Here is a 24,648-nt window from a genome sequence, read left to right on the forward strand (position 1 = left end):
GAATAGAAAAGAATATATGTACAATTGAATCACTTTGCTGTACAGCAGAAATTAACACAACATCGTAAATCAACTATATACTTCAATAAAATAAATTACAAAAAAAGAAAAAAGTCCAGAGAAGGAGGTATCATGTAAATCTTCCCCGTAGACTTTGAAAGGCCCACCATCAACGACAAAAGCCAAAATCGAATAAAGAGTGGAGCAATGATATGTCCTCTATTTTTACTTATTTTTGAAGGTCTTCCTTCCCGACTTCTCGCTGTCCTTTAGTTCAAGGAGAACGGTGGGTGGAGATGGGAATCAACTGTTTGGTAAATAAAGTACTTAAATGGATTTGCAAACTCATGCTCCATCCTCTTCCAGGCCCCCCACAAAGAAATGACTCTGTTGTTTCAATATTCGCGCTGACAGCTTGGCTCTGGGCTCCTTACATTAAGGCTGTATCTGGAAATGTGGCCGTCCGGCACCAGAGCTCAATTCATGCGCAAAGCCAGCAATGTCCCAAACATCCTCACCCGAGGTTGAGACAGAGAAATAGGGTTTTCTCGTCAACCCTAAGGGTGGCCCCCTAAAAACAAGCAAGAGAGAGCAGGACCGATGCAGAATCCGATTTCTCAGCGGTTTGCGGGGTTCTTGGCGCCAAAACAAACCATCGGGTCCGTCCCCTGCCGGAACTATAAGACACGTAATCGATAATACTCCGCCTCGCTAAATAGTCCTGTCTAAAATGTCTCGAATACACACTATTTTACCTCAAAGCCCTTCCGGGAATAGAAAATGAGGTTCTGGGGTACATCACCCTTCTGTTTGAATGCAAATGTGGCTTTTCTAATCATTTTATCTTCATAGATTCCTCCGCCAGAAATTATATTCGCCGTATTCACTTCCGGGTCCGCCATTTTGCTGCCTCCATTTCTCCGCGAGGGGGGGGGTTAAAGGCCCCCAAAATATGCATATGTGAAAAGGTCAAAAAGTAACCGTCACTGACAGGGAGTCTTAACGAGAGAAGGAAACAGGACCAAACTGGCGGGCTCGGTGAAAACACAGCCGGCAACGTCCCGGACGAGGAGGTGAGGGGGAAGAAGAGATGCGTGGAATCGGGGGGTGTCACGGCTGGGAGGCAGGCTGCCTTGTAAAAGTTGCACCGCTTCTCAGCCCAGCCCCGGACTTCTGGGTGCAGACGGAGCGGTGCCCCTTCACCAGAGCCGGGGCGGCTGGGGGAAGGAGAGGAAGGGGATGCTGCCGGGAGGAAGGGGAGGGGACTGGGAGGAGGTGAAGAATGGGGTGGGTGTAAGATCTGGGGCTGGGGAGCTGGACCGAGGGAAGCAAAGGCCACAGAGGTGACCACTAGGGGGCAGCGCGGAGCCCGGACCGGGGGCTACCCCCTAGGCTGAGACCGTGGCTCCCTGCTCCTTCTTCCAGAAAGACAGAACATCGCTGTGAGGCACGGGAGGAGTTATGATACAGGAGAAAACGGAGACCCTAATTCTCTGACCCCAGTAATAGCCTAAAGATTATTAGTGAGCTCAGTAATCTGAGCAAGAGCAGTAAGGGCCCCGCCTCCAGTTCTTGCACAGTTGTTTGTACAGCTGGCGGCCCAGTGGGGACGTGTGCAATAGAAAAAGAAAAAAAATGTCGTCAGATCATGGATTCTTCGCTTCCATTTCTCCTTCCCGTTAGCTTTCTCCTATTCTCACAGAATTCCTTGAGCCACTTGACATCATCTTATTCTACTCCCCCTTCCCAGGAGGACTTTTCTCTCTCATCTCTCTTTTTAAAACATCTCGGGAAAAGGACATTCTATGACTTTCCTTTTTTTTTTTTTTTTTTTTGGACACGCTTTGTGCGCTGGTGGGATCCTAGTTCCCCAGCCAGGGATTGAACCCTGGCCCCGGCACTGAAAGAACCAAGTCCTAACCACTGGACCGCCAGGGAGTTCCCAGTAGAGGTGTTTGGGTCTTGGTGATATACTTTTTATTTATAGTATAATTTGAGAAAATGTGAGAGTCATTTCTGCTAATAAACCACCTAAAATTTTGTTCTTTTTTTTTTTCACTGTTTCTATCAGTTTATTTTTTTTCTTTTTTTTAAACTTTTTATTTTATATTGGAGTATAGTTGATTAACAGTGTTTGTTCTTGTTTTAAACTATTAGTTGGGACTTCCTGGCAGTCCAGTGGTTAAGACTGCGCTTCCACAACGGCGGGCATGGGTGCAGCCAAAACCAAAAACTATTAGTAGGGACTTCCCTGGTGGAGCAGTGGTTAAGAATCCACCTGCCAGTGCACGGGACACGGGTTTCGAACCCTGGCCCGGGAAGATCCCACATGCCGCGGAGCAACTAAGCCGGTGTGCCACAACTACTGAGCCTGCACTCTAGAGCCCGCAAGCCACAACTACTGAGCCCGCGTGCCTAGAGCCCTTGCTCCACAACAAGAGAAGCCACTGCAGTGAGAAACCCGAGCACCGCAAGGAAGAGTAGCCCCTGCTCGCCGTGACTAGAGAAAGCCCGCGTACAGCAACGAAGACCCAAACAGCCATAAATAAATAAATAAATAGTAATAACTAAATTGAAAGGCAGGTTTGATATTTTAAAAGAAAGATAACCATGGAGGAATGCAAATATAAGTTTTTTGTAAGAAGGGTATGCTATCATTTTTTCTGTTACATTTTCTTAAGTTGTAAAAACTTAGATTATAGACTTTCACACTATTAAAATTCATCCTCTGCTCCAGTCCAGTCACAGGGCCTAGACTATATATTCATGTTGAACAATCTCCCCTAGTGGTCTCCTGGATACCCATGTTTGAGCACAATATTCTATGATATAGATTGGAATATTAAATAAAATAAATCTAAATCACATAGTGGCTAGATGATTCTCAAAATTTTTGGTTTTCAGGTTTTAATATTCTTAAAAATTATTAAGGACTCCAATCTGCTGTATCTGTTGCTATTTACTGTTTTGAAATTAATTGTTAAATGTTAATTAAAATACAATAATAAATCCATTACATGTTAACATAAATAACAAAATTTTATGAAAGTAAATAACTTCCAAGTTAAAGAAATCATGAGAAGAATGTCATTGTTTGGGAATTACCTGGCAGTCCAGTGGTTAGGACTTGGTGCTTTCACTGACTGGGTTCAATCCCTGGCCGGGGGGAACTAAGATCCCACAAGCACGGCCAAAAACAAAAAAGAATGGCATTGTTTTATATTTTTGCAAATCTCTTTAACTTCTGGCTTAATAATTTTCATATGTATTTCTTATTTTCATATCTATTCTACATTCAATCTTTTGCAATATGTACTTGGAGAAAGGAGGAGTATTTTAATAGCTTGTTCAGGTAATTGTGGATATTCTTTGATGTTACAACAAGTGGCAATTTCTTAAAAGTTAGTTGCAATGAGGAATCTGAAACCATGTCAGTGAATGTTTTATACTTGATTACCTTAAAACCCATTGATCTGCTTTCACTTTGAATGAATCTTTTTACCGATTTTGTAACATGCATTGGTCATTTGAAAAATACTGGTTCACCCAATAATTCCCATCCTCCAAATGTTGATGCATTTTATACAATATTAAAAAATCACATTCATTAGTATCACCACTACTTTTATGAGAAAAGTTTATAGTAAGCTATCAGCTTATGGAGGTGGATATTCCCAAAATTCTGTTTTTTGCATGGAAGCTGAAATTATAATTGATAATTGGCAGTAAATACTGCCGATTGTCTTCCTTGAAATGGCAGACTCTGTTCATTTTTTAAAATGAGAAATTACTTTTTACAATATGGACAAAGCAGTACAAGTTGAAAGGAAACATAATAAAAATTAAATTTATCAAGAATAGCTGTTTCCCTGTTGTTTGGAAGATTTGTAGTGAGTGGTGATTATATACCATTCAGACAATTCTGCATTGAATATAGGAACTTCTCACTATCCTGGGTATCCTTTATACCCAGGCCAGTTTCTAATTTACAGTAACCATCATTTGGGGGTGGGGGGCGCTGCAGTGGGTCTTCGTTGCTGCCCACGGGCTTTCTCTATTTGCAGCGAGCAGGGGCTACTCTTTGTTGCAGTGGGTGGGCTTCTCATTGCCGTGGCTTCTCTTGTTGCGGAGCACGAGCTCTAGGTGCACGGGCTTCGGTAGTTGTGGCTCATGGGCTCTAGAGCACAGGCTCAGTAGTTGTGGCACGCGGGCTTAGTTGCTCTGCGGCATGTGGGACCTTCCTGGACCAGGGATCAAACCCGTGTCCCCTGCATTGGCAGGCAGATTCTTAACCATTGTGCCACCAGGGAAGTCCCAGTAACCACCCATTTAAATGACCATTTTGCATGCTCTTCAGACTTAATCTCCACCATTTATTACCTTTGATTTCATGTGTTTAGCAACAGTTTTGTTTTTTCTTTTACCCTGAATAACTGAGAGTTGGCTATATGCCTTTTACAGGGAATAAAAAATCTTTCCTACTCAGATGCTTTTTTTACTATGAGCTTTCACAAAGATTTAATAATGCCCAAATTATTAAGTGAAAAACTGTAATGATTTTAGACATAACTATACTTTTAAACAAAGTATGTAATCTGGCCAAGCTGATGACTTTGTTTAAAAAAAAACTCTAGGTGTTGCTGAGACACCTTCAACAGGTGCAGTGACGTCTCTGTTCATTTTTGAAAAAGTGTCTGCCATGTACCTGAGTCTCAGTATCCTTGGTTTATCTATTCATTTTTTGTTGTAATGTACTATTTCTACCCATGGTTGTTTCAAAGGGGTGAAATGCTGTTTTATTGATTCCTTAAGCTAGAAAGGCAGTAATGTGTTTCACATATTTCCAAAGTATTTTTTTGGAGATTGAAGGTGAGGGAACTATGGTTTAGGGCCAGAAACTTCCCAAATATCTGACTGTTTGTGTTAGATGAAGTAGAAAAGAAGTGCCTTATCAGATAGTCTGCTTGAGAAATATCTTACATATATACAAGAGGTCTGCTAAAAACATACATACAAGAGGTCTTCTAAAAACATTTTACAGGCAGCTTTCCTTGTGTCTGAGTGACAGCTTCCCAAAAATTTGTGTTCCTATGCATAAAGATGTCTTTGGTGGACTTGGGGAAGAGGTTGCTAGAAGCAGCAAGAAAAGGCCAAGATGATGAAGTGAGAACATTGATGGCAAATGGTGCCCCATTCACCACAGACTGGGTAAGCTCTCTTAATTATTCCCAGCGTGTGCTGTTACCAACCTTTTTCATAAAGGCTAAACAGTCTGTACTGATTTTTCTTCATTCTCTTTCTGCCTCAGTCTCCTTACAAGCATTTCATTTTCTTTGCCTTATCTGAATATGTGGTTATCCTTTTAGTTTCCAAATTGAGAGAATCTCCTGTGGATATATGGGTGGTAATTGTAAGATACTATATACTTGTGATTTTCTATAATGTTTTTTTAAAAATATTTATTTATTTTTGGCTGCATTGGGTCTTCGTTGCTGCTTGCGGTCTTTCTCTAGTTGCAGAGAGCGGGGGCTACTCTTTGTGTGGTACGCAGGCTTCTCATTGCGGTGGCTTCTCTTGTTGCGGAGCATGGGCTTTAGTTGCGTGGGCTCTAGTAGTTGTGGCCCACGGGCTTAGTTGCTCCGCGGCATGTGGGATCTTCCTGGACCAGGGATTGAACCTGTTTCCCCTGCATTGGCAGGCGGATTCTTAACCACTGCACCACCAGGGAAGCCCTATAATGTTTTAATTTTTAGAGTATTTTCTAAAGGTTTACTTCTCCCTGGAGTGTACTTGGGTTATAGGCTGTAATTAGCTAGAAATTAAACAAAATCAGTGTACTGAGTGCATTTCTAAACTAATGAAACTCCTTGTTTCCTTTTCTCTAAAATGTCCTCATTAATAAGGAATAGCCTAGCCATTTTGTTTCCTTTACCACTGTTAAAAAACATTAAAGAGAAAGGTGTAATTTCATGAGTTCAGACAGTCAACTTGGAGAGCAGAGTGTCAGAAGATCCAGGTCCCGGTTATAACATGGGTTTGCTTAGTATTCATAGATTTTGTAAGCACTGCCTAATTTTAACAATTCGATAAGCACTGTCCTCTGTTCTGGGGTGATTAATTCATAACTTCAGAAGCCAGCAGTTTCTTAGCACTTCACAAAAAGGAAGAAAGGAAACCCATGAGATTAGCATTTCTATAAATAGGCCTGAAAAGAGCAATGTGAATTAAATCCAATCAGGTAAAGAAAGTGAATATACGAAAAGCAAAGAATAAACGAAATAGGTTTTAAAATAGAGAGCATAACACGAAAAAGGAATAGATCTCTGGCCAAAATGGATGCTGATAGATAACTGTGATTAGTAACAAGACTTACTTTGAGATGGTACAGACTTGCTTATTGCTATTGACACACCATTGCTATTTTTTTCTGCGGGGTACGGGGGGGGGCACTTCATCTCATCAGTATTTTTGCTTTGCTTTACTGTGGTAACAAACTTCTATTTCAACCAATTAAATTTGTACCCTAAATTTCACATGTAACTTTCTAGTCTCTGCCCTTTTCCTAGAATTGTTTTGAACTTGCCTATCCCTTCCCTTTATCCCTGACTCAGAATGCTCTTTTCTATCCATTTTTTTAAACCTTCTTCTAAGCCCTATTTAAAATCGTACCCTTTATGGAATTTTACCTGGTAAGTCTACCTGACTTAAATCCATTATACTTGGCGCTTCTTTAATTGGTTGTATATTTATTTGTCCATTAGTGTATTAATTTTAATGAAATAATTTCTTCAGCTTATCTGTCCAGCCAGATACTCTCTCCAAGGACAGGAACCTAGGCATCACCTGCTGTTCATTTGTATCCCTCCAGTAATGATTTAGGACTCTGCATACAGTTGATATTAAATGAGTATTATTTTCCCACAGCTTGGAACATCACCCCTCCACCTTGCAGCCCAGTATGGTCATTATTCCACAGCAGAAGTGCTCCTTCGAGCAGGCGTTAGCAGGGATGCCCGGACCAAAGTGGACAGGACCCCCTTGCACATGGCTGCAGCTGATGGACATGCACACATCGTGGAACTACTTGTTAGGGTAAAGCAAGAAGAGTGAGGGGGTCTATATTGTAAAAGAGACAAATACCTCCCTGTTTTTTTACTTCAACGGGTGGTAGGAAACTAGGTTGGGAAAGATTAAGTTTAGGACAGTTTATAGCATTGAATTGCATCTCTTTCAAGAGTCATCATGGCTATGAGGATTTTATTTCTAAGTTTTTCAAGTCTAAACAGACTTTATTGATCTTTCTTCATTTTTCTTCTGTAGGTGTTCTCTGATCTTATGCCTATTTTTTCAGGCACTCAGCTCTCTGTTAATAAATGCAACAAAAATCTGTTCTTTTCCCCTTCCTCTCCCATCTGTTATAATTTCCAACTATGTCCTTAAAAGGTCCTCTCATTTAAGGCATTGTGTCTATCAGCATTCAGGAGAATTTGAATTCAGGAGACATGTTTTTCCCTCTGATATTTCTTAAACATTTCTAAATTTGAATATGTGTAATCTCTATGGAAATCCTCTGTATATGGTGATGGGATATTGTACCTGTGCTACTGTAACCAGTGTCTCTTTGAAAAACATTACTTTTCTATGACAGAATGGTGCAGATGTGAATGCCAAGGACATGCTGAAGATGACAGCTTTGCACTGGGCCACAGAGCACCACCATCGAGATGTTGTAGAGCTACTTATCAAATATGGAGCTGATGTCCATGCTTTCAGCAAGTTTGATAAATCTGCCTTTGACATAGCCCTGGAGAAAAACAATGCTGAGATTCTGGTCATCCTTCAGGTCCTGTTCTTTTTATACACCACAGTATACTTCAGTTGAAGTTAAGGATTTTTTGTAGGAGCTGAATCAAAACTGAATTTTCTCTATCTTATCAAAGTAATACTTCCATTATGTCTCAATCTTGTGACTCAGTATCATTAGTATCTTTAAAAAAATAATAATATTCTATAAAGCCCTGAATTATTCATGGTGATTGAAGAACAATGTTGTGGCCAGTACAAAAATAAGTTTTTATTTGGCTTTAGAATGTTTTTTCTCCATGAAAATTTCCCTTTCTAATTAAACTTGACTTGGGATAACATTAAAAACCTCTTTATGTTTTATGAATATACATCAGCTCTTGTGAGATAGTACATAGCTCTAAAGCATATTGAGTCATAAGGAAGCCATCTCAGAATTAAAAATCAGCTGTGATGATATCATCCATTGATTTCCGAAGCCAGCACTGGTATATCAGGAAATAACAGGATGAGATTAGTAGGACATAGCCCTGTCCTTGGAGTGTTTACAGTATGATGAAGGTAAAGACAAGATATAAAGCATTACAGTACTATGGTGGTAAACAGATATCTAGTAAGTATTACAGGAGGGAGTATTGATAATGCTTAAGGCAAGGATTAAAGTATATGTAGGCTCTGAACTGAGTTTTTTTTTTTTTTTTTTTTTTTTTTTTTTTTTGAACTGAGTTTTGAAGGAGTAGTAGGCAGAGGTGTGAGAAGATGATATTCTAGGCTAGAAAAAGCAAATCAAAGACAGAGGTAGGAAAGGACATGGAATATTCAGGAAAGAGTAAGTAGCTCTGTGACCAGAGATTGGGCAAGAGAAGCAGAGTTTGGGAGTGGCAGGAGCTAAGGCTTGAGAGGCTGAGTTCTGAACATAGGGTTGTTAGATGGCATGCAAAAGAGTATGGACTATTGGGCTTCCCTGGTGGCACAGTGGTTGAGAGTCTGCCTGCCAATGTAGGGGACACGGGTTCGTGCCCCAGCCCGGGAAGATCCCATGCGCCGCGGAGCAGCTGGGCCTGTGAGCCATGGCCGCTGAGCCTGCATGTCTGGACCGCAACAGGAGAGGCCACAACAGTGAGAGGCCAGCGTACCGCAAAAAAAAAAAGAGTATGGACTATTTTGTGGGCAAGGGGGATCCAATAGAAGCTTTTAAGTAGAGAATTGATACGATAAGATTTTTTAAAACAATGATTGTTTGGAGTGTGGTACAGACTTGAGAGAGAAGACACTTAATGCTGAAGACCTTCATTAGGCCACGCAAGAGCCAATGAAGGCTTGAATTAAGGAAGTGATAATGGAGGGTAAAGAAGGAATTTTACAGTAATCAGAGAATGGATAATCTGTTTCAATTGAAGCTCTTAGCAAGGGGATAATTATATGTAAAAAAATAACCATTTCTACTGTATTATCAGTGGTTGGTTGGTTTTTTCTGACATATGGTTCCCTATAGACTGGTTATTCTCTTCAACTTTCAATTCCTTGTTTAGAGCCCTTTTATAATTTGACTTTTTTTTAGTAGTGATCATGTTTGTAGAAAACTGCTTATGAAAGTAAAAAAATAAAATAAAGATAAGCATCTTTATACCGAAATTGTGCAGATATCTCTAGAAGCAGAAGTGCAGCATATGGAACTAGACTTTAAAATCCGGCACTCATTTATTTGCTTGTTATATATTCTCTTAGGGATTTCTTCAATGGCAGAATGGAATAAGTAGTTGGACAAAACTCTGGAGAATATTGTTCTCTGTAGATTCTCTGCAGGGATCTCCAGCTAACACATTGTCTTGTACATAATTGATCATAGAATATTAGTGCTGAAAATTACTTTTTAGGCCAACCCCTTTATTTTTCAAATTAAAAACCAATATCCAGAGAGGTTAAGTGAGTTGTCTAGAAGTTTTTGCAAATAATAACGCCTTTTTTTTTTTCTAAAGTAGAGATAAGCTTGGGAAAGCAATCTAATGTCTCTGTTGCCCTGGTTTGAGAAAAAGCAGTCGTCTTAATGAGAACTGTGAGGTCCCTGGGACATTGTGCTCCGGAACTAGTTCTGCTTGACAGAGCATTGTAGGGGGGCTGTTCAGTAACTGTATAACTAAGGCTGGTTAGTAAGTGTTCTGACTTTGAAATATCTTGCATTGTTTTATAGGAAGCAATGCAGAATCAGGTGAATGCTAATCCTGAGAGAGCCAACCCTGTGACTATGGGTACCCCATTCATCTTCACGTCAGGAGAAGTTGTCAACCTCGCAAGCCTTGTTTCTTCAGCCAGCACCAAAACAACCTCAGGTAATGTTCTGATAATGTGACATTTATCTTAGACTTAAAATGAACAGAATTACAGGTTTTCTTATGAGATGAATAGGTACCCTGTCTGATACCCACTCCTTTATTAAAACATTCCTCAAATGGAAGATTTATAATAGATTTAAAAGCTAATGCACTGGGCTTCCCTGGTGGCACGGTGGTTGAGAGTCTGCCTGCCGATGCAGGGGACGCGGGTTCGTGCCCCGGTCCGGGAGGATCCCACGTGCCGCGGAGCGGCTGGGCCCATGAGCCGTGGCCGCTGAGCCTGCTCATCCGGAGCCTGTGCTCCGCGATGGGAGAGGCCACAACAGTGAGAGGCTCACGTACATCTTAAAAAAAAAAAAAAAAAAAAAAAGCTAATGCACTTATTCTTTCTAAGGGAAGGGAAAATCATACATTGGGATTGTACATAAGTGTTTACCATGTTAAAAGTAAAATATTCTACAGATTAATCTGTTGAAGGGTTATGTCTGACCCCTAAATGAAAATATACGGGTGCTTTAATATGGTACTGCTAAGGAAAATAGTTAAATATTTATAGTCTAAGGCAGTAACAAAGCAGAATAAACATAAATGGTTGTTGGAATGCTGATATATAAGAGGTACATGTGATTATTTGACTAAAGTGTAAGAGTCTTGATTTGTTCTTGAGAACGTATATAACAACAAAATAGCAAAGAAAAGCACTTGGTGTTGATCTTTTGAGACTTGTATGTTTTTAACAAAAATATCTATCTAAAAAGGAGCAAATCCACTTTGCTGTACAGCAGAAACTAAAACAACATTATAAATCAACTATAATAAAAAACTTTTAAAAATAAAAAGGAGCAAATTGAGTTTATTTTCAACATCTCCTTACAAATACTTGTTTTACAATGAAGGAACTTGTGTCCTCATTTAAATAAATTTTCCTACTGACTCTTGGTTTCTTTTTCTGTTTCTACTTTCATTTAAAAATACACAACTGTATTCATAGTTAAGTTTGTAAAATATCAAAGGAAGATCTTGAATGAGGTATTATTATTGAGAGGCATTGTAAAATAGAAAGAACACACTATACATAGAATTTTGCATTCAGAACTGCTTTCAAATACTGATTTATTACTTGGCTAAGATGCTTGACCTTGGAAAAATTACTTCTCTAATCCTTCTGTACTCATATATAAAATTGGGATATAATAATCTACTTTATGAGGTTGTTGTGAGACTTAGATTTTGTATTTCAGTACCCATTTTATAGCAGGGCTTCAATAATAGCTAATGTTAAGTGGAAATATAACTTCTCAGTGAAGGTTGAGTCCATCATGCCCACAAGGGGGCAGTAGTGACCTTCATTTTATAAACTATCAACTGTTGTTTAAAATCAGTTAATCAGAATATTCACAGCCATTTGGATTTGTTGTGGTTCAGGCCTCACTGATTAGAACAAGTGCTTTTTTAATCCAAAAGTTTTTAGAAGCCAATAAAGTTATATGTTCACAGACACGTATTGAATAAAAAGAGCTAGAGTTAAGTCTTTAGTCTAACTACTGAAATTCTGCAGGTTCTTATCTGGAATGATAAGCAAAGTTGAAGACATTCAGGATAGAGATTCTTAGTCTTGATTCCCATGGACCTATATCATGCTTGTCGTGTTGCTTTTGGCAAACCTACTCTTCTTTCTCTCTTCTGTATGTTGACAACGGCAAATTGAAATTGCTAAACCGTCGCATAATTAGAGCTGATCTCTCCAGTGTCATCTTACTCATGAAGCAGTTCTACCTAGCTATTCCCCTTTAGGGAATTGGCCTATCTGATGCTTAATCAGTGCAGATAAAAGAAAGGGAAAAGTTATAAGACAAATTCAGGTTGTGTTATTGAACTGGGTTAAAGGATTTTCTTTTCCTGAATGGTGGGGTAGGCCTCTTGTTTCCCATCATCCAGTAATATTTTTAAGAATTAACTGAAAGGACCTTAAAAAAAAAAAAGAATTAACTGAAAGTATCATAGGATTATCATTTTGGTGGATTTTTTTTTTTTTTTTTTTTTTTTTGCTACGCCCCACACCATGTGGGATCTTAGTTCCCCGACCAGGGATTGAACCCATGCCTCCTGCATTGGAAGCCCGGAGTCTTAACCACTGGACTGCCAGGAAAGTCCTTGGTGGATATTTTTGATACCAAAATCCAGATTATAAAGTTTGCTTTCAATTTTCCATTTGTGACTTAAAGATATCAGTCATCAGTGCCACCATCAAACTGCAGTGATTTGGGAAGGCAGACTAATTTAAACATTAATCAGAGCAAAACAAAGTTATGAAGATGAATTTCCTGTTTCTATAGAACCATAAGATGCACTCCAAAGTCAAATATAAATTGCCTTATATTGGTTCATAAAGGGTACAGGCTTTGGAATCTAATAATTAGGTTCTAATCTGGACTCTGACATTTACTACTGCATGACCCTGGGCAAGTTACTTAATTTTTCTGGATCTAGTTTTCTGAGGTTGCCTAGCCAACCATAGCACACTACCCTAATCCTGGTCTGAAGAGCTTATTTATTTATATAAGCCACATTCTGAATAGGTAAAAAGTTTTCACTAACAATGCCATTTCCCTTCCAAAAACAACAGCAACCATGCACTTTTCACTTTATTTGATGTGGGGTCTTATATTAAAGAGAATGAAGGAATTAACATTATTTAACAATAAAGTACTTTATTTTCCTAGAACTCCCTGGGATAAGTCTAAAGAGGTAATTTGCATCATCTCTTCAGTTTCAACTGTGTATGTCAGAATATTAAACCTAATTTGTCACATATGTTCTTCATTTTGCTATTGAGGGGAAGTTGGGTGAGTCATTATGTTTGAATCAAAGGGAGAGCACCCTTAGGTTGGAATCATTTTATGCTAAGAAGTATATAATGCCTTTCTCATGAAGCAGTTCTACCCAGGTATTCTCCTTTAGCTTTGGTGGCCTACCTGATGTTTGTCCTGGAACTTTAATTATAACAGCCTTGCTTGTGTGTGTGTATGTGTGTGTTTTAACTGTGGTAAAATAATAACAGCCTCTTTTTTTTATTGTTAGTGACTTACTGTCACATATATTCCAACCTCCATGAGGCATATATCTAAAAATTGCTTATTCCTTGTTTGTTTCATCTGTGAGTTTTATGTCAGCACTTGGTACGATAGTCTGAGTGATAAGAAAAACATGAGCTAAGCAGGAAAATTAGGGTATAGGCTATAGCTGAATCTTGCTCTTACTGAAGTCATTAGATAGACACAGGCTCCTTTCTAGAGGTCAAGCACTGTGTTCTACTCAGACCATATGGTTCCCTGAGTTCCATGAGAAATTAAAATAAGGATATTATTACTATCTCTACCCTTATCTTCACTCCCACAGTCATCACCCAAAAGCTTTGATTAAGATAGTTTGCAGCTATGTGTATTATACAAGTAATCCACCTTTTTATGGAAAAATCTTCTGAAATTTAAATTTATAAACCAGTTAAACTAACTAGATTAATCATATCAGAAAAGGACTTTAAGGTTTTTTTAAGTACTTTATAGATAATTGACTTTCTTTAAGCATAGTAGTAGGAGAACTTAAGAGTACATTTAGGGCTTCCCTGGTGGCGCAGTGGTTAGGTATCCGCCTGCCAATGCAGGGGACATGGGTTCAAGCCCTGATCCAGGAAGATCCCACATGCCGCCGAACACCTAAGCCCATGAGCCACAACTACTGAGCCTGCGCTCTAGAGGCCTCGAGCCACAACTGCTGAGCCCGCGTGTCACAACTACTGAAGCCTGCACACCTAGAGCCCATGCTCCGCATCAAGAGAAGCCACCACAATGAGAAGCCTGTGCACCGCAACAAAGTGTAACCCCCATTTGCCACAACTAGAGAAAGCCCGCGTGCAGCAATGAAGACCCAATGCAGCCAAAAATAAAATAAATGAAATTAAGAAAAAAAAAGAGCGCATTTAAAAAGAAAATAGGGCTTCCCTGGTGGCGCAGTGGTTGAGAGTCCGCCTGCCAATGCAGGGGACATGGGTTCGTGTCCCGGTCTGGGAAGATCCCACATGCCGCAGAGCGGCTGGGCCCGTGAGCCATGGCCACTGAGCCTGTGCGTCTGGAGTCTGTGCTCCGCAACAGGAGAGGCCACAACAGTGGGAGGCCTGCATACCGCAAAAAAAAAAAAAAAAAAGAAAAGAAAAGAAAAGAAAAGAAGTTTATCAGTCACATTTCAGTCAGGTGACAAAGCTACATATGGTATAGTTTTATTATACGTAATTTTATTGTACATATAAAATAAATATATCTATTTTATTATACATATATAATAAAAAATATATATATTATAAGTATATAATTTATAAGCTTATAAACTTAATTTATAAACACTTTTTAGTAACAATGGAGTAACTACCATGAGGAGAGGAGAACTCAGGAATAGCCAGTAAGGGGAGCAGCCACTACTTCTGTATGACAAAACTTAATCTCATGCCAGATGACAAGAAATATTTATGGGGTCCAGCTTCAGTATCACAAGATACGGCAAAGAAGGGTGGATTTGCAGCCAAGAAGCAATTAATTCACAACTGGTACAATAAGTATCTCTGAAATTATAGTGAAAGAGGGAAATGAAATTCATGTTATAAAGGTTTGATTTATGCAAAACTGTTGAGTAATACTTTCAGTTCATAAAGTTAGGAGTGCCTATTGCCAGATCTAATACAGTTCCCTCTTGGAACTTAGCTGTAAGGATATCACACAGATACAAGAGAAAAAGATTATGAACAAATTGTTTTTGAAAAGCACATCATGACTTAACTAAAGTAGGTAATTGTTTAGCCTTTGACATTCAATATGTGAAACTTCAGGTTTTTAATGTCCTTGCACTTGAGGTCAGTCCTAGTCTTCTCACCTCTCTAGCTGATGAATAGAAGTAGCATGGTTGAATAAAGCCCAGGAGGGGCCTATTCCCTCAACACTGCTTAGTTTGGGGTGAGGCATGCTTTGTACCCTTACTGCCTGGTGCCAAGGAGAGCTCTGCATAGCCAGCCTAGGGAGTGGGTGGCACTCTTGGTCTGTTAGCTACTGATGCTCAGCATTGGCAATGCCAAGGGAATGATCAAATGAAGGGAATGTAGTGTGGCCCTATACCAAGCATATTACCTTAATCCACTTTAAAGAGAAGACTTTAAACCTTAAGAGTTTTAACACCATGATAATTGGTTTTTGTAAGTTTGTATTAGAGAGCAAGATTAAGCACATTAGAGTGAAAATCTGAGGTTTTGATTTAATAAGCCATTTTTAGTTCATCTCAATTTATTCTCTCCACTGGACCTCATTTGCCTTTTTTACCGAAATAGGTGACCCCCATGCCTCCTCAACAGTACACTTCTCAAATTCTACCACCTCAGTGCTGGCCACCCTTGCAGCTCTTGCTGAGGCATCAGCCCCGCTCTGCAACTCACACAGAGCCACAGGTAGGTAAGGGATATCTGCTGGATGAATCACCATTTCTTCTTTTGCTTTTGAATCTCCAGCAGATTTAATTTGCATGAAATGTTAAAGAATTATGGTTAGAGACAGCTAGGATAAAGAGATGTAGAGTCTTTGAGCATCAGAAAGAAAAATCGCTAAGTGATATAATCAGTCAGCCGAATAATATCAGAGAATGACTAAGTTATTCCTTTGTAGTTTTGCAGCTTCAGGTTTGTTTATCCTGACTCCAGTTGCATCAGATTGAAATGTTTAGTCTTATATTAGCAGAGTTTTGGAAATACTCTATGTTATGCTTTGTCTGATGCTATCATAGAATGATTCAAAGTAGCAGCCTAAATATCTTGTATTAAAGCATCAAAATACATGGGACTGCTACCTGGCTCATTGTTATATTCTTTGTACCTCAGGTTGGCTTGCTTCTATTTTCACTGGAGATGTTATTTTGGCATTTCCAGTGGATTTGTGAAGATACATTCTGTATAGTGCCCTTCTTATTTTAAAACAGAAAGGTTTCAGGTCACTTAGCCCGAGCTAGTGACCCACAGGGAAAAGGCTTAAGGCTTCATATAGGTAGGGGACAAATAGTCATAGGTAGGGCTAAATAATCATTTAGGAATCTTTCTGGAAACCTCTGGCAGTCTGCTCCATCATAAATGAAAGCAGATTGTTGATTTCTTTCTGCCGTTGATACTTGGATGCTGAGAACATTCCTCCAATCCTATTTTTCCAACTGACAACAATCATAAAGATCTCTACTCAGATGTGTATGAGTGAACAGCATGGCAGAGGAAAAAGCAATGTATTAAACTTGTGCTTGTTATTCTTTTGATTCGTTCTTTGATGTTGGATAAATCATTTAACTTCTCCAGGTCTCAGTCTCCTCATCTCTGACATGATGGTTGGATTAGATTACCTATCAGGGTCCTTTCAGCTATAACATTTAACTGTTCTTTGTTTCTAAGAGGTGTGGATGCTCTATTTCCACTGAACTGCCTGAATGTGTCTCATATGGATAGTCCCTACCCCACTTATTGCAAAGTTCTACTTGTGACTCTTTAGATATAGAAATTTCATAGTGGTAGGAGCTGTTTCCCCTAATAGTTATTGGGGATACTGACTAACCAAACTGAAAATCTTTATTCAACATGATACATGTAAAGCTCTTAGAAAGGTACCTGGCACATAGTATCATTGCTGTTAATGTTATTGTTGATCTGTCAGATGAGAGAAGCCATCTACTATTTTTGTCTATCAGACTTCTTCAATGTTTTGACTTCTTGACATTTTATTTTGTTAATTCACTATTAAATGCCTTTATTTCTTATAGAAATAGATCTCTATAGTTATTTTTCTAAGCTCTCTAAAGTTGTTTAGACTTTCAAGATGCTTTCTGAAAAAGGAGTTCTGAGATCAAATATGTTTGGGAAACTCAGCATATCTTATTTTATATTAGAGAGTCACAATGCTCATTAGTCTATTAGGGTCTCTGATACTTCCTACAAAATAAACACAAAAATTTAAGCATATTTAAACGAGCATTTTGAAAATGTGTTTGTACATAGAACCTATCTTTAGTGAAAGCTAACATGTCAATGAAGACATTTTATTTATTTATTTATTTATTTTTGGCTGTATTGGGTCTTCGTTGCTGCACGCGGGCTTTCTCTAGTTGCAGTGAGCGGGGGCTGCTCTTCGTTGGGGTGCACGGGCTTCTTACTGCGGTGGCCTCTCTTGCTGCGGAGCACGGGCTCTAGGCGTGCGGGCTTCAGTAGTTGTGGCACGTGGGCTCAGTAGTTGTGGCACACAGGCTTAGTTGCTCCGTGGCATGTGGCATCCTCCTGGACCAGGGCTTGAACCCGTGTTCCCTGCATTGGCAGGCGGATTCTTAACCACTGCGCCACCAGGGAAGTCCCTGAAGACATTTTAGAAAGTACTGTTCTAATGCATTCCCTGTTTTCTTTTTTTTTAAAAAATTTTTTTAAATTTATTTTTATTTATTTTATTTTCGGCTGTGTTGGGTCTATCATTGCTGTGTGTGGGCTTTCTCTAGTTGTGGCGAGCGGGGGCTACTTTTCATTGCGGTGCACGGGCTTCTCATCGCGGTGGCTTCTCATTGCGGACTACAGGCTCTAGGCTTGCAGGCTTCAGTAGTTGTGGCACACAGCTTCAGTAGTTGTGGTGCACAGGCTTAGTTGCTCCACAGCATGTGGGATCTTCCCAGGCTTGAATCCATCTCCCCTGCATTAGCAGGTGGATTCTTAACCACTGTGCCACCAGGGAAGCCCTCCCTGTTTTCTTTTCGCCTCTGACTTAGCATTGTTTACAGGAGCTTGCTTTTGTGAACTGTGTTGAATCTAACTTTTTTTTTCAAGTTTTTCTATCCCTGATATTATCAGTTTTAAGGGGGCTGAAATTACTGTACTTCTATTTTTTTTTAAAGCTGAAATGTTATGTTTCCTTTTGTCATCTGTAGCTAATTCAGAGGAAATCATAGAAGGAAATTCTGTTGACTCATCAATCCAGCAAGTGGTGGGGAGTGGAGGCCAGAGGGTCATCACCATAGTGACTGATGGAGTCCCTCTGGGTAATATCCAAACTGCAATCCCTACTGGAGGCATTGGCCAGCCATTTATTGTAACTATGCAAGATGGACAGCAAGGTGAGTTATGCCATTTAGACAATTGTTTATTAAAAGATACTTTAGACGCTCAACACACCTCTAAAAATGAGGCATTAGGGGGACTTCCCTGGCGGTCCAGTGGTTAAGACTCCACACTTCCAGTGCAGGGGGCGTGGGTTCGATCCCTGGTTGGGGAACTAAGATCCCACAGGCCACGTGGTATGGCCAAAAAAAAAAAAAAAATGCATTAGGGCAAGTAGTGGGAATGGGAGAAAGCCAGATGCCAGATGGGACAAAGAAGCTCTGAAAAAGGAAAAGAAACAGAAGCCAGGCTGGCAAAGGCTATTTCTCCTCATATATATAAAATCTGTGAGTAAAACCAATAATCTGGTAGAAAAAAGAGCAAATAATGTCAACTAGTAGTTCACAGAAAAGAAAATAGGAAAATAGGGAAAAAATAGGAAAATACGTTCAACCTACTTCTTTCATGCAAGAGAAATATAAATAAATACTGCAGCAAGATACCATTAAAGCACTATATTGTCAAGGGTATGGGGAAACAGGCAATCTTATAAATCACTGGTGAGAGTGTAAATTACTGCATCCTCTGAAGAGCAAATTGTCAATATGTATCAGTATTGAAGATGCATATACCTTTTGGCTAAAAAGTTATTTTTCTATGAATTTATATTCACACACACAGAAATGACATATATACTAAATTATTCATTACAGCATTATTTGTAATCATCAGAGATTACAAAGAACCTAAGTAGAAGTCATTAAGGAACTGGATAAATAAATTATGATACACACTACCCATGCAATGGAATACTACGCAGCTATAAAAAAACAATGAGGAAGATTCTTGTATACAAGTATGGTCTGATCTCCAAAATATATTAAGTGACAAGAGCAAGATGCAGGGGTGTGTAGAGTATGCTACATTTGTATTTTTAAAAAAGGGAAATATATGTATATTTGCTAAAATGTTCATAGACTTAGACTATCTCTGGAAGAACATTCAGAAATAACATTGATAATATTGGTTCCCTTGTGGCAGGGCACCTGGGTAGCTAGGGATGTATAGGAAAGACTATCTCTGGAAGAACATTCAGAAATAACACTGGTAACATTGGTTCCCTTGTGGCAGGGCACCTGGGTAGCTAGGGATGGATAGGAAGCTTTTCAATGTATATGCTTTTATAGCTTTGAACCATGTGAATGTATTACATATTTTAAAAATACATAAGTAAATTTTTTTTGAAAAAAGAAAGAAACTAATCGTTACAACTTCATTTCTCAGAACTACTGAAGGTTGAAGAAGGAGGTTTGGTATAATTACCTTTTGTGTCATCAAAATTTTGATTTGGCCTAAATAATTATGGGGATTTTATAATTTTCAAATTATTTGAATTGATGGATCTTTGCAGTATGGGAAGAAACAATAGAAATTAAACCTTTATAATTCGGGCTTTGGTATTATAAGTTCTTGGAGCTTATTTGAAAATATACCACTGATATTTTTGTGGATATGATTATCATTTAAAGTTTTGGGGGGCTCATTGAGTAAGTGAGAGCCTCTGCTTGTAATGGAGTTAAATAAATGAGAACGAAGTTGTTTTAAGGAAAAAAATAAAATTTGAGGTTTTGCCTAGATAAACTACACTACTTTTTAAAAATTTTTTTAAAAAAAAATTACTTACTTGTTTATTTTTTTTGGGCTGCATTGGGTCTTTGTTGCTGCATGAGGGCTTTCTCTAGTTGCAGCTAGCGGGGGCTACTTTTTTTTTTTTTTTGCGGTACGCGGGCCTTTCACTGTTGTGGCCTCTCCCGTTGTGGAGCACAGGCTCCAGACGCGCAGGCTTAGCGGCCACGGCTCGCGGGCCTAGCCGCTCCGCGGCATGTGGGATCTTCCCAGATCGGGGCACGAACCCGTGTCCCCTGCATCGGCAGGCAGACTCTCAACCACTGCACCACCAGGGAAGCCCTATCGGGGGCTACTTTTTGTTGCAGTGTGCAGGGTTTCTCATTGAGCCCGGAGCACGGGCTCTAGGTGCACGGGCTCAATAGTTGTAGCTCATGGGCTCTAGAGTGCAGGCTCAGTAGTTGTGGTGCACCGGCTTAGTTGCTCCGCGGCATTTGGGATCGTTACTGACCAGGGCTCAGACCCGTGTCCCCTGCCTTGACAGGCGGATTCTTAACCACTGCGCCACCTGGGAAGTCCACTACACTACTTTTTACAGATGCATTTAACCAGGCCCAAAGAAGGAGAGCTGAAATTTTGTGAATTAATGGTAAGAAATTTTTAATCCCAGACAGAATTTCCATTTCCACTTAGCAGATATCCAAGCTGCTTTCTGCTGCTATCAGTTGATGAGTGTTCAAGGAATACAAGCTAATGTTAAAATCATCCAAACCAAATAACTAGGTAAATCTGCTTTAAACAAAAATCACAATGCATCCTAAAACCTAAGTATAATTTTAACTTTTTATTTTGAGATAATCATATAGTCATTCATGTATAGTTGTAAGAAATAATACAGAAAGATCCCATATACCTATCACCCAGTTTCCCCCAATGGTAACATTTTTTATAACTCTAGTACAATATTACAGACAGGAAATTGACATTGGTACAATCCACCAACCTTATTGAGATTTTTTCCAGTTTTATATGCATTCATTTGTGAGTTTGTGCTCTATGCAATTTAATGCATCAGCACCACCAAAGTTGAGATACAAAACAGTTCCATCACCAAGATTCCTTTTGCTACTCTGTGTTCCTGTGTTATAGCCACTTCCCTTCCCACCTCATTCCTAACCACTGGCAACCACTAACTAATTCATCTGTTCTCTATCTTTATATTTTTGTCATTTCAAGAATGTTATATAAATGGAATCATACAGTATATAACCCTTTGACATTGGCTTTTTTCTCTCAGCATAATTTCCTTAAGGTCTATCCAAGTTGATGTTTGTATCAATAGTCCATTTCTTTTTATTGCTGAGTAGTATTCCATGGTGTAGATGTACCATAGTTTGTTTAACCATTTGCCTACTTAATCTGTCTCCAGGTTTTGGCTATATCTGAGTAAAGCTGTTATGATCAATCGTGTACAGGTTGTATGGGAACATAAGTTTTCAATTTTCTGGGGTTAATGTCCAAAAGTAAAATTTCCGGGTCATATGGTAAATGCATGTTTACTTTTGTAAAACACTGCCAAGCTATTTTCTACAGTGACTATACCATTTTACATTTCCACCAGCAATTTATGAATAATCCAGTTTCCCACATTCTTGCCAGCGTTTGGTGTTATCACTATTTTTTTTTTAATTTTAGCCATTCGGATAGGTGTGTAGTGCATCATGTGTGTTGTGTGCATATGTGTGTTGACCCTTTTCTCACTTATCTATGAGAAGAGAAATAGTTAAATTAGACACAGCTAATGGCAAACTGCTTTCATGAAAGGTTTCTCAAAATTCTTATTTAAGATATCAGACCTACTTTAGATAAGTTATTTCTGCAGAATTGTAAGCTAAGTGGTCACAGCTTCTGATCTACAGTCAGACATTTCTATATAAAAGCCTCAGAGTTGGGTCTTAACTGCATGGCTTCCAAACCTGCAAATCTTCACCCTTCCTTTCTGAGGTCGTCTTAGTGCCTCTAATCTTTTTGGTTTCTCTCTGTAAAGCCATGCCTTGCCTGTTGATTATAAAATCCAAAGAGATATGAACAGTGAGATATCAGAGAATATATTTCAGTTTAGATGATTTTTTTTTTTTTTGGCTGCGTTGGGTCTTCATTGCTGTGCGCGGGCTTTCTCTAGTTGCGGTGAGCAGGGGTTACTCTTCGTTGCGGTGCACAGGTTTCTCATTGCGGTGGCTTCTCTTGTTGCAGAGCACGGGCTCTAGGTGGACGGACTTCAGTAGTTGTGGCTCACAGGCTCTAGAGCACAGGCTCAGTAGTTGTGGAGCACGGGCTTAGTTGCTCCACGGCATGTGAGATGTTCCCAGACCAGGGCTTGAACCCGTGTCCCCTGCATTGGCAGGTGGATTCTTAACCACTGTGCCACCAGGGAAGCCCTATATTTTAGTTTATTGTCTGATTCAAAGTAAGCAAAGTCTCTTTGTTTTACTATGTATTCATCACCTCCAATTGGTGTCCTTTGGCTTATAGTTTTAACTGTACCTGCTGGTCAGGTTGCAGAGGAGACTGTCATTGAAGAAGAGGCAGAAGAAGCAGAGAAATTGCCACTGACTAAGAAACCAAGGATAGAAGAGATGACAGACAGTGTGGAGGAAAGCAAGGTAATGTTTTTAGCAGTGGTGGAGAGAAGAGAAGGCAAAGATTCAAAAGCCAGAACTTTCAAGGCCCATACCCTTCTTTTTTGTCTACTCTCAGGAATTCTTACCTGTGGCGGTTTACTTTTACAGGAAGGCACTGAAAGAGAGCTACTTCAGCAGCAACTCCAGGAGGCTAATCGAAGAGCCCAGGAATACCGACACCAGCTCCTAAAGAAAGAGCAGGAGGCAGAACAGTACCGCCTCAAGCTAGAGGCCATGGCCCGACAACAGCCCAATGGAGTTGATTTCACCATGGTTGAAGAGGTGGCTGAGGTAGATGCTGTAGTCGTTACAGAGGGGGAGATGGAGGAGAGAGAGACAGAAGTGACTGGGGCAGTAGGGACCACAGAGCCTCATACTGGAGTTTCCATGGAAACTGTTTCAACTTAATGTGCAAGGGCCACAGCTTGTGCTGTGTCTATCTTTTTCCTCTTTTTAAAAGAAAATACAAAGGACAAACATTGTATAAAAATTAAAAATGTCCTAAAGAAGAAAACTATAGCAGGGTACAGAGTTTGGGCTCAGGAAGGCTCTCTATGCAACTGGAAAATTCAAAGCCAAATTTAGGGAACAAGTCTTCTGAGGGACCAAAAGAATAAGGACCAAATTTCTCAGCTCACATCATTGCTTGAAGCATAGAGGTAAAAGAATGCTGGATGTTGCAGATTGATTGTTTTTTAAATAACTGACTTTCTATCAAAAGATTTTAAAATAATATTCCTAATATGGACACACTCAGAGCCTTTAATATTATAGTTGTACCATCAAGTGACCTGAAACTGCCTTAGATTTATGATGTGTACCTGTTAGAGGAGAAACCTAATTGGAAGGAGGGATTAGACACAAGTTTTGGGGAAGAGAAAGAAATATATTCCACTTCCAAAGGAGCAGGCAGGCACTCCCCACTATCCTGAGTTAATTTCACTGAAAAGAAATGTGTGATTGCCTGACTAAATTTGCATCCATTGTGTGTCCATAGCTCAGATGCCAGTTTAAGAAACTGAAATAGAATTTTTAAAAACTGGAAAGGAGAGAAGTGTATATAAATCCAAAATCCTCCAGGCTGTGCCTCTACAATGCTGGAAAGTTGCCAGAAAGAGGCTCGTGGGGTTAAGAAACAATCTGGTCCTGAGATACCAACTTTGCTCTGGCTGGATTTTATGAAATCGCAATCAGGAGGGTAGTCTGTTGTCAGAACAACTTGCTTCCAACCATTTATTTATGTAATATCAAGCTTTAATATCAACTTTTTAATTTCATAAAATTTGTTGAGTTTTCTAAGTGTGCCTTTCTGTGGAACTTACATGGTATCTTCTCATATGCAAGAAAAGACAGGGGGAGAGATGAATGCTGAGGATGTTGTGTAGCTTTCTCCATCTGATTTGGGTTGAGTAAATTGCTCTATTTCCTTAAGGTCGGGCCTTGTGCAGAGCTTTTGTGCCTTATAGTTGCTCAGTGTGTGCTGGCAAAGGGAGTGAGAACTACCAGTGCCGTAATGTAAGGAACCAAAGATTCTGACCAGATGCTTCGTCACCTGACTCTCTTCTCTCCCACTATGCCTGCTCCCTTTGCCAATATACTTTTGAAAGTGTTTCATTGCTGGGATTTCTTGGAGTTTTTTTTTAAAAAAGGGAATACGGATGGAGAGAGAGGGGTTATGGAGAGGTCATCATCCTGGACTTGCTTGCTTGCTTTGTTGTAAATTAAAAGCAACTAGAGGGAGCTGTGCCAAGTAAACATTTGAATGACTGTTTAGAATATGGTTTTCTTAATTAGCAATCATGGGGAAAACATACATTTTTAATTTGGAATAAAATGTGACAGTTAACATGGTTCTGTTTACCTTGATTAGTGAAGTAATTTGCTGTTTTCCAGAGGTGCAGAATCATTTGGGGCTTAAAATAGACTGAAAACATAACTCCCCAAACCAAATTTAACAAACAGAATTGGCTATTAGAGGTTTATAGACAAAAATATCAGTTATGAAATTAATCTTGGCTACGGGCCAGCGTAGCTAGGTTTTCTCCATGGACCAAGT

General features: G+C 39.5%; 1 protein-coding gene across 11 annotated transcripts; it reads left to right on the forward strand.

The window, feature by feature from the left end:
* The first annotated feature begins 739 nt into the window (after positions 1-739).
* GABPB2 (GA binding protein transcription factor subunit beta 2) lies at positions 740-23,257 on the forward strand. Of its 11 annotated transcripts, none has more exons than XM_065872224.1 (9): positions 902-1,073; positions 5,063-5,208; positions 6,925-7,092; positions 7,649-7,843; positions 9,995-10,133; positions 15,508-15,624; positions 18,117-18,302; positions 22,444-22,574; positions 22,701-23,257. In XM_065872224.1, the coding sequence occupies exons 2-9, from the start codon at positions 5,101-5,103 to the stop codon at positions 22,998-23,000; spliced, it is 1,344 nt and encodes a 447-aa protein (XP_065728296.1). In that variant the 5' UTR covers positions 902-1,073; positions 5,063-5,100; the 3' UTR covers positions 23,001-23,257. The 11 variants fall into 11 exon arrangements, with proteins under 11 accessions (XP_065728318.1, XP_065728338.1, XP_065728296.1 ...); XM_065872206.1 differs by having other exon boundaries at positions 5,101-5,208; XM_065872201.1 differs by lacking the exon at positions 902-1,073 and adding an exon at positions 5,380-5,413 and having other exon boundaries at positions 5,101-5,235; positions 6,923-7,092.
* Positions 23,258-24,648: the final 1,391 nt, after the last annotated feature.

This window comes from Phocoena phocoena, chromosome 1 (assembly GCF_963924675.1).
Source record: "Phocoena phocoena chromosome 1, mPhoPho1.1, whole genome shotgun sequence".
In the NCBI taxonomy this organism is placed as follows: Eukaryota; Metazoa; Chordata; class Mammalia; order Artiodactyla; family Phocoenidae; genus Phocoena; species Phocoena phocoena.